The sequence below is a fragment of the Canis lupus genome, chromosome 31 (genome assembly GCF_003254725.2).
Source record: "Canis lupus dingo isolate Sandy chromosome 31, ASM325472v2, whole genome shotgun sequence".
Taxonomy (NCBI): Eukaryota; Metazoa; Chordata; class Mammalia; order Carnivora; family Canidae; genus Canis; species Canis lupus.
The window spans coordinates 25,682,777-25,693,756 of NC_064273.1; the positions used below are offsets into that span (position 1 = coordinate 25,682,777).

Genomic DNA, 10,980 nt, shown 5'->3' on the forward strand with positions numbered 1-10,980 from the left:
TTTATTCAGCTGATTCAATAAATGTATAAATAACTGGCAGAGATGATGTTAAAACATCTGGAGAAGAATATAATTGTTTATTCCTGAATGGCCACTGACACATTCCATACAGCAAAATTCTGTGTTTTGCATCTCCAGCTCCTCTTCCTCTGAAGCTTCTACCTTGGGATCCCTGGGTGGCTCAGCAGTTTAGCTCCTGCCTTCGGCCCAGGGTGGAATCCTGAAGACCCGGGATCGAGTCCCACATTGGGCTCCATGCATGGAGCCTGCTTCTCCCTCTGCCTGTATCTCTGCCTCTCTCTCTTTGTGTCTGTCGTGAATAAATAAATAAAACCTTTACCAAAAATTTTTTTTTAAAAAGAATATTTTATCTTATGAAATCTTAGGTCAGAACCTAGTGTTACTCCAGTAAAACATGAGATTAGTCACTGTTTAACAAATACTAAAAATTATAGCTGAAGATTATTCTTAAAAGATCTTCTTGTAAGATAACCAGTCATTTTTATGTAATAGGAACCACTCTGAGTCTTACTGTCCCAGTAAGATGCTATGATTCATTGTAAGTATGGGTGAAATACCTGTCTCTAATTGGACACCCATCCAGTTGACACTCATAACCAATGCTTGTTAAACACAGTGTAGGTATACCCGATAGAGTTGATGATCGTATTGTTGGCAAGAGTGTCTAATAGATTGGCAAATATATTGGCAATTTCACTCACTGCCCCGAAGCCACACTAATCTCATTCTGTTCTAGATCCGTCCCAAGTATGTGCCTTTGATTTTGTCCTCCTTGCTCCAAACATCTCCCTCAGTTCATCACAGGATGCTCTTCTTCTAATCCTACTAGTTACAATGCATATGTCACTTTTTAAAAGACAAAAATGCTTCTGACCTTGTTGAAAGTAGCTATCTCCTCCTGTTTATAGTACTATTTTCATTCCTTTTATACTACTTTATCCACTCTAATGTTCTCATATTCTTGATCACTATTTACTATCTATTTCTGTCTCTCCCCCAGATTGAGTGTAAGCTCCAGAAGAGAAGGGATAGCATCTGTCTTGTTTTTTTTGTTTTTCTTTTTTAATATTTTATTTATTTATTCATAAGAGACACAGAGAAAGAGGCAGAGACACAGGCAGAGGAAGAAGCAGGCACCCTACAGGGAACCTGATGTGGGACTCGATCCCAGAACCCTGGGATCATGCTCTGAGTCGAAGGCAGATGGCCAACCACTGAGCAACCCAGGCATCCCTGCATCTGTTTTGTTTATCACTGTTGCTGCAGTGCCCAGAAGAGAACTTGGCACATAATAAGAATTCTTTATTATGTACTGAACAATAATGTACACCAAATGCTGCAAATGTATTAGTCAACTAATACAATGAAATATTGACAGAGTTGTAAATCTGAAGTAATTCTTATATTTAAGTAGACGTTCTCAACCATTTCAGGGGTAATATCCACCACTCTTCAAAAAAAAAAAAAAAAAAAGTTAGCAAAAGACTGGTTTGATTCAAATGATGAAAGGAATTTTAGCTAAGCAGCCCTGCCACTGTATACATTCTTTTTAGATTAATTAAGGATGGAAATATGAAAACGTTTATTTTATATCTTTATTTCTTCTCCACTCTTCTTTTCTTTATGTGGAGCAGAGTTTCTTACAAACATAATTTTCTTCTCCCCAAAGAACTTCTTTTAACAAATTTTTGCAGGAGAGTTCTACTGCTGATGAATTCCCCAGAATTTGTTTGAGAAAAACCTTAATACTTTCTCACTTTTAAAGGATAATTTTATTGGATATAGGATTCTAGATTAGTGTTTTTTTTTCTTTCAATATTTTAAATATTTCACTCCATTCTTGCCTTCATGCTTTCTGACAAGAAGTACACTATAGTTCTTATCTTATTTCCTCTCAATAAGTTATTTTATCTCTGGCTTTTTGTTTGTTTGTTTGTTTTGTTTTTCAAGATTTCACTTTGTTTTTCTGTGACTTAAATATGACATGAGAGGTATAAACATTCTTTTTGTTTGGTTTTGGCTTTGGTTTGGTTTTGATGCTTCTTGATGTTCTTTGAGTTTTATAAATCAGGGGTTGGGGCTTTTCATTAAAGTTTGAAAATTCTCAGACATTATTACCTCAATTAATGTTTTATTTTCCTTTCTTTCTTCTCCTTTTGGTATTCTAATTATGCCAATTATGCCAAAAGTATACCATCATTTCAAAATTGTCCCACAATTCTTAGAAGCTCTGTTATATGTTTTCTCTATTCTCTTTTCTCTGTGCATTTCAGTTTGGGAAGTTTCTATTGATCTATCTTCAAGCTCACTGATTCTTTCCTTGGCCATGTCCAGTCTACTAATGAGATGATCAAAGGCATTTCTTCATTTTTGTATGGTATTTTTTATTTCTAGCATTTTTTTATCCTTTCTTCATATTTTATCTCCACTCACATTAGCCATATATATGTTCTTGTATATTGCCTACTTTTCCACAGGAGCTCTGAACATAGTAATGAGAATTACTTTAATTCCCTGTCCGATAATTCCAACAACTACATTATATCTGAACTGAGTTTCATGCTTATTTTTTCTCTGGAGACAGTGGATTTTATTGCCTTTTGGTGTGCCTTAAAAGTTCATTGAAAGTCAGACAAGATGCATAGAATGTTAGAAACTGAGGTAAATAGGCCTTTAGTGTGAGGCTTCCAATTAATCTGCCTAAGATATTGGCCGTGTTAGATATTTTCCATAGCTGTAGGTGCCTGAGGCTTCAGATTTCTCTAGTATTCTTTTTTTCATTTCTTTTTTTTTTTTTTTAATCTCTCCTTTTGGCTTTGGGCTTTCCTACATATGCTTCTCAGACAGAAGCTGCATCATGTAGCTCTTTTGACTGCAACCCACTATTATTAGGCTGCAGGGCTGTTGGCATGGTGATAAGGTAGGGGAGAGTGGGCACCTTCTATTATAATTAAAACTCAACCTTGCAGAGGACCTGTTCCTGAGTTTGACCTTCACACATGTGTCTTAGTTTTTGCACCTCCTCCCTGCCACTTAGGTGAAAGAGGAAAGCTGTGGGGAACTAAAAAGAGAGAAATGTCTTTTCCTCAGGTTGGGAAAAGCTCTAGCAAAGTTTTTCTTCCTGGAGAGTGGGGATTGTTATAGAGGAAGTGGCTCTGGGTATGCTGCACTAGGATTACTCTGCCCCTTCCTTGGATATGGCTGAAAGAGCATCTTCCTGGATTCTTCATTCCAAGAAACTGATGGAGTTCCTGGAGGTAAAACACATGAAATATCAGACATCCCTAAAACTGTGGCCCTTAGGATATACTTATCCTCATGCTGGTTCATACTCAGCCCCCCAGTGACTCAAAATTATTAAGTATTCCAACTGGGTTATGGTTTCAGCATGACTTTCTGCTCCATGTAAACAAGCTCAGCTGTGATTCTCTGGATTCACTTGGTTCTCCAAATTTTGAGATGGCAACTTACTGTGTAAATTCATCTCTCTGATGGGTCCAAGAAAAGTCATTGATTTTCAAGTAGTCCTAATTTTTCTTGTTGTAAGACAGAAGTGATGACCTCTACATTCTTTACATGTTGGAGCTAAAACTGGAAGTCCACATGTTCCTTAAGAGTTACTCCAGTGGCGTCACCTTTTTCAATTTCTAGAAAATTTCCCTGTGAGAAATTATGTCTCAGTGGAGAAGGAAGAAACTACTGTTTATATTGAGAAGTGATTATACAGAATTAAGCCTTGAGGAAAAAACTCAGATTCCAATTTCTACCCTCAAAATATCTGAACAATCTGTCAGACTAACACTGCATTTTTTCTTTTTGGATGCCTGATTTAAAGACTTAGCTCATCATTACTCAAGTTTAAATATTTATTTTTCCTCAATTTACTTCAGGCAAGAAAAAGAACGAGATGATTCTGTCTGATTTTGAACTTCAGGGACAATGTTTCATAGTTAGTTATGCTGGAGACCTAACATGTATTCTTGGTTAGAGTTCATATAGGAAGGGCAAAGCAGTATTTGAGTTCATGGCTTAGCAAAAGTAAGTTTGTTCTTGTGACAGCCAGTTCGAAGATGACAATACCCAGAGGGTTAATTGCAATCAACACATTGGTGCTTGGATATTAATAAAGAATAAATTTGTGGAAGAAAAAGCTTAAGCACCTATTCTCCCCTTACATTAGCCATAGGAAATATATCCATGAAGCTAGAAAGCATCTAGCTTCCTATCAACTTATTTACTGACCTGAAATTAACTGGCTTAAACAAACACATTTTTTGTATTATAATCATAATGTAGTTTACTAGTAAATAATAAATAAATCCCAGATCAGTAACTTACAATCTGTATGATTTTGTCTAAATTAGGAACAATTATAATGACCTACTGCATGTTAAAGTAATTAAATTAATTAAATAAGAAACATGATCCTGGGCTAGCAATACAAAATCATCACTTGCAAGCTAATATATAAATATTAGTAGGTTCTATGTAGTCAGGAGATATTGGGTATAGAATTTCCCTTAAAATCCTCCTGTTTGAGTTCTAAACTAGGGAGAGATGAGAAGTGTATACCAGTTTTCAGCCAAACTTCACAAAAATAACACAGAATAAGACTCCTCTGGAACAAAACTGAACATGTGCAATTTCTCATCAGTACTCTTCTAAATCTAAATACCTCTTTCCCTAGCTTCCACAACTATCTAACCAAAATATAACTTATTTAAGTTCAAATCAACAAACATTTTCAGTGAGCCTAGTCATTATTGATACAAAGGCAGCCTTTGAAGACCTCAAAGTCTAGAGAAGAGTTCAGAAATATAAATAAAACAAGGAAAAATTAAGCATGATTTTGATGTAAGAACAAATAGTGAATAGAACAGAATAGAATCTAGATATAGACACATCCATATATAGATATTTGATTTATGAAATAAAGGGCAGTAGGAAAAGGAGAGTCTTTTAGGAGAAGGTGGTGGTTCAACTGGACTTTTGGCCTCCTCTGTGTAACATACACACATCAACTTTACATTGATGTTATATACAAGTGCTGAAGGCAAAACAAAAGTTTCTAAAGTTACCATGTAGTATAGTATCTTCACCAATTTGGGGCAAACAGAGATTTCCTAAATAGGAAACTAAGAAGTACTAACCATAAATAAAATATCGATATATTGGATTAACTTAAAATAAGGAACTTCTATTAATCCAAAGACACCAGTAAGAAAGAGAAAAGATAAGCAAGGATGTGGAGGAAGGTATTCAAACTACATCTACCCCACAAAGAATGCAGACACTATGTAAAGAAATTCTTCATTCTGAACACAGACATATCAATTAAAAACATCCACAAAGGACACGAATGGATACTTTACAAAAAAAAAAGGCAAGTGACAAAGAAGCATTAAAAAATATTCCTGATCTAATGAGTCACTAAGGGAATCAAAATAAAACCAAAATTTTCATAACAACATACTCACTAGAATAGCCAAATGTAAAAATACTGACAATTACAAATATTGATGAGGATTCAGAGCCATGAAATGCTCATGCTCAGATAGTAGAAATTAATATTGGTATAACTGTTGGGCATTACCTTGTTGTGGCACAGAATAAAGCTGAACAGGCACATCCCTTGCAATTTATCAATTCCACTCCTAAGTATATTACCCAATAGAAATACCTCCATATGTATAGCAAAAGATAGGTACATGAATAAAAGAGTATTCTATACATTATTCCTAACCTAAACAGGAACCAACTTGTTATGATCGTCAACAGCAGAATGGTTAAATAAATGTTGGTGTTTTACTACCTTGGGTATTATATGTATCAAAAAAAAAAAAAAAAAAACTAGACTACTGATATTTACAAAACATGGACAAATCTCACAAACACAGTATTTAGTAAAATAAGTCAGAAAAAAAATGGGTAGATACTGTATAATTTCATTTTAAAGTTCAAGGATAGGCACAACAAACACATGGGTTAGAAATCAGAAGAATGGCTTCTTCTGTGGAATAATGATTTGAGCACAAATTAGTAAGTTTCATTTCCAGTACAATACCACTTAAAATTGTTTTTAAAATAAGCAGTCCAACAATGTCAACAATAGAAGTATGTCTGAGATAAAAACGGGCTAAGTCACGATTTACTCTTCAGGGTAAAGGGCAAGGAAAAGGTTGAGAAAAGCTTCAAAATATAAAGAGTGCAGATGTCACAAACTTGAAGACAGGAGAGACAGGGTGGTTAGGCAGAAGAATGAACTAGAATGGATTTCACAACAGTTGCATGAACATGAATATGTGAGGAACTGGCATTCCACTTCAGTGTCAGAAAGTCTACAGGGGAAGATGGATTCTGAGAACCAGATGCATATGCCTTCTCTAAAGGAAACAGCTACTTGTCAGCCCATGAAGATCATTGTCTTTCTTGCATGCTGATAGTTTCCAGATATTTCAGTTCTCCAGAAATGTTAACATCATGCCTTTACAATTTAGTGTTTTTTAATTTGGAAAATATATACCCTACACATTTTACATTGAGTGAGGGAAAAATGTATCTTTAATACAGATATGTCCCAGAATATAGGCTTCTGGCAAAAACTGAGATGGTTCAGGTTGATCTTGTCCAGCTCTTTTTTTTTTAAGATTTTATTTATTTATTCATGAGAGACACAGATTGAGAGAGAGAGAGAGGCAGAGACAGAAGCAGAGGGAGAAGCAAGCTCCATGCAGAGAGCCTGACGTGGGACTCGATTCCAGGTCTCCAGGATCAGGCCCTGGGCCAAAGGCAACACTAAACTGCTGAGCCACCTGGGCTGCCCTGTCCAGCTCTTTGTCTCTGGTGCAAGATGGTTTAAGATATAGTAGGTAGGCCATAAAGTTGTGCTGAATAAACCAACAATTACTAAATGACATTGGTTTCTGTTTTTACAACTGAGGACAAGTTTTCAAGGTAGATTGATTAGAAGTGCATCCTGGCCTTGATGATGACATGCAGAATGGTAGATAATTATAAAATGTTGCATGTTTGAGGACCTACGCATAAGTCAGAATTGCAGAAGTTTAGTTTGGCAACACTGAGAAAGGGATGAAGCCAGAGAGATGGCATGGAGGAACACAATGAGGGAAAACAATGTCATGGTCAGGGGTTTGCAATTTTATTACATGGGAATAGAGCATAGGAACCCATCAAAGGCTTTCGTAGCAGGGGAACAGAGTTCAGTTTGCAATGAGAAAGGACATTTTGGTGGAAGTATGTTTATTGGATGGGAGAGAAAAGGAAAATGTTCCTAATCTTGCCTTCTTAAAGTTACTTCCACCAAGGGCTTTTGGGGTGTCTTAAGTATGTAGGATCAGAGATCTAGAAAGAAGTTTGAGGAATAAACCACTAAGCCATTCCCCTACTGTCAGACAAGAACATATGGTTGCATATCCCATGTCTTATTCATGCGCACAGTTGAGGTTGGTCATTTCTGTGTTCAAATGAAATAATGAAAGACAAACTGAAGAACCAGATTCTTAATTCTGACTTAATCTCATTTATTGCAACATGAACCAAATAAATTCTTCCCACACCTGAGTGACAATGAACAGCATTGTAAATCAAATAATTTTATGCCAAAGAGCGATAAAAAGAAAAGATAAAAATATGAAAGGAGGAGCACAAATTACGTCAGGCAGAGTAAAAAGCAAGAAAGGGCACTACTAGGAAAGAAGCAAAAGTCCACAGTTTGAATTTTTTGTCCCAGATCCTTAGCATGATTAACTGGAACAAGGAAGCCACTGCCCTCCCAGAGCAGAGCAAGATGGACGGCAAGTGCTGTACACATGGTTCAGAGGTTGGGATCCACTGAAGACAGGACGCAGAGGTCTGAGGCTGCTGGGTACAATGCTCAGTGTTTGAGGACCACAGGGCAAAGAACCCAAGGGGCGGCATCCATAAGTGAAGAGGCTCAGGGGTCGGCCACTGTTGGACGCACAGGTCAGAGGTCTAAAGGATACGGGGAGGCAGGAGCCAGAGACGTAGGAAGCAGCAGGAAGAAAAGTGGTTCCTTGGCAGGGTCTGGACACGTAGTAAGTAGTAGAAGGGTAGCAAGATGTTTCACAGTTGTTGGGCTCACAGTGGCCTGGCTGGCAGCTGGTTGATTCACTGCAGGTCTCCTGGCAGTTGTCCAGAGGCTGGGGATGGTCTTGACAGTTAGTAGGCAAGCAGACGACATCACCACAGCTCACATGGGTAGAGCAGAGGGCCATGGAGGAGGTGAGAGGAATATGGCAGGGATTTCTGAGAGATCCCAAGCTGTAGTTGGCAGAGCAGTTGTGGCAAGACATAGTGAGGTTTCAAAAGCAGGCTCTCGTTGAATGGAAAGAAGTGAGTGTCCCCCCTCATTTAACTTGATCCCTTATATATCCCTGGAAGGTGGTGATTGGGAACGCAGACTCTCTTCCTCCTTGTTGTAGGAAGCTGCATCAGCACTCTCTATTATAGCCCTGAAAGGGGAGCTCCCACCTCCCATAAACCTGGATGTTCCTTCTATGGATTAAGTATATCTATAAAGAAGTGTGACTGAATTTTAATAGGATCTCTCCTTAAAATATCCAATCAAAACAGCTATGTCTGAAGGTCATTCATGTAATCCAAGTATAACCACCACTATGTAAACGTTCTTAGAATTCCTGTCTTGGAATTCCCTTTAAAAGTTGTAGCAAAACTCTCCGGGAGAAAAAAAAAAAAAAAGGCGTAGCAAAATTCTTTGAAACAGTGGCAAATTCTTTCTCTTTGAGGGGAAATTCTATTCTTTTTGGAAATCGCCAATAGTAAGAAACTTGAATACAAGTATTTTGTAAAAGGATGTGGAAAATCTATAACCTAAAGATGTGGAAGATCTATAACCTAAATGATTTGGGGCAGAAAAAGTTTAAAAGCGGTATAACACAGAAAATGTCAATGTGCCTAAATTTATGCTTTGCTTTATTTTTAGAATCCTGGTGGAAATGGCTTCCTACCAAAATATTTTTATTTTAAAAAGCGATACTCATTTTATGCATTTCAATAAACAGAGTCATGCTGAAAAGCTTGGTTTATGTTTAAAGTATTCTTACTATAGAAAAATAAGATGATTTCAGTTGAAAATATAAATACTACTGTGAACAACAGCAAGTAAACAACACCCCTCAAAGAAAGTTGAACAGCATGACATTTTTTTTTAATAGTTAGTATAGGTTTATATATTTCATGCTTACTCATGTTCCTAACAAAAACTAATGTTCTTGATAGAATAAAAAAAGAAGAAAGAAATGATGATTAGGACCTGGAAATGGGTTTGGTTTTGCTTCTTACATTGGTTCTGATGTCAATTTCCAAAAAAAATAGCTTCTAAACTGCTTTACATGGGAAATAACATCATATATATATGAAATCATCATATATATAGCATTAGTGCTTTCAAGGCTATTTGGGAATATATTTTCCTGTAAAAATTGGTTTAAAAATGCTTCATTGTGTTTAGCTTCATCCATTCCACTGTATTTTTATATATCAACATATCTAGTGGCTCTAGTGACTACTTTAACAGGAATTTTAATTGCCTTGCTTGATCTACTTTCCAATTCCCTTTAGCTAAAAATTCAATGTAAATCACAATTTCTTCCATTTTAATGTTCAATGGATACACCCACACTTAATAAGTCTCCCTCCATCCAGGAGGAGCCAAATCTCTGAAACAGAAGATTGGTTTCTCTATGAGCCAATATAGGACTATGTTTGCTACTAGGGATAGAAATATGAAAAGAAAATGATATTGTCTCTGAGGTCTTGTACTAATACGTTTAAATTATCTTAGTATTTTAGGTCAGAGAACATTACCCTTTGATGATTTGTACCTGAGGAGCTTGAGGAGTTCCTCCAAACTCAATCTCCACCCTCCGTCTTAGTCACCTGATACTCTGTACACATTGCTAGAGTCTTCTTGTGAAATCCTGGATACATCAACTGAATGGCGTTAGTAATAGGTGCAGCCACTATATTTAACTGAATACTTATCTCATTTATATGTTGGGGTTTTTTAAGCCTGTTCTTCTCTAAAGTAAGCAAGAGCCCAAGATCAGTATCATTAGTACATCGATATATTCCTGTTTATGCATGTATATGTATTGTTTGTGTTGTATGTATATATGAATGTTTTTCCATGAAAACGGGTGTGGAATGAGGAAACTAGCATTCCTTTAGTGTCTATGTTGTGCAAGCCTTATAGTATGGAAATCCACATGTCACATCACTTTATCCTCACAATGCTTTACAGTCAATTTTACTATTTTAAGTATTCATATGAGAAAATTTGAAATGTAGAAAATTACACTAACTGATACAAAAAAATATTTGAACAAAGGAGGTTCAAACATTTGAACATTTGTTTTGGGGTAACCTTGGCCCCCAAAGTGTTTTTGGTATCATTATCTGATATGGCATTATTTAGAAATATTTTTATAGTATCATTTATTAATCATTTTCAATTAGCATAATTGCTCTGATTCCCAGTCCCTATCAGTACCATTCCATGGCATTATTGGAATATTAATAATAATCTATTTTTCAGTTTCATTTTTAGAACTCATTGAGATATAAGAAAAACTGAAATGGTAAACTGAAAGACAGTAGAGTAGAATAATTTATTTTCTTGCTTTAGCCTTCTTATCCCATTCCAAAAAGTATCACCTTGAGTCTAATTAGTTTAGAGCACTACTGAAGACTCTCATTTTTTTCCTGTTATGTGTAGGTAACATTGCAAAAATATTCATGATATCTTAGAAGATAGGATTCCCCAAATGTAAGTTGCACCTTAATGTAGCAAATGTTGAAATAATGCTGTTTGGTAGAGACTGTAGAGTTCAAGTGGCATAATAGGTATCTCATTAGCAGGCTCCCATAAGCTATAAACAGGTTTCACACTCTTCTGAC

General features: G+C 36.2%; 1 protein-coding gene across 1 annotated transcript; it reads right to left on the minus strand.

The window, feature by feature from the left end:
* Positions 1–7,573: 7,573 nt before the first annotated feature.
* LOC112661766 (keratin-associated protein 26-1) lies at positions 7,574–8,380 on the minus strand. Its single transcript, XM_025449884.2, has one exon. It carries the CDS (start codon positions 8,352–8,354, stop codon positions 7,785–7,787), a length of 570 nt encoding a protein of 189 aa, XP_025305669.1. The 5' UTR covers positions 8,355–8,380; the 3' UTR covers positions 7,574–7,784.
* Between the last annotated feature and the right edge of the window lie 2,600 nt (positions 8,381–10,980).

Bases quoted from the DNA above. Each gene is read 5' to 3' on its own strand.
- LOC112661766 (XM_025449884.2), bottom strand. From the start codon at position 8,354: ATGTCTTGCCACAACTGCTCTGCCAACTACAGCTTGGGATCTCTCAGA.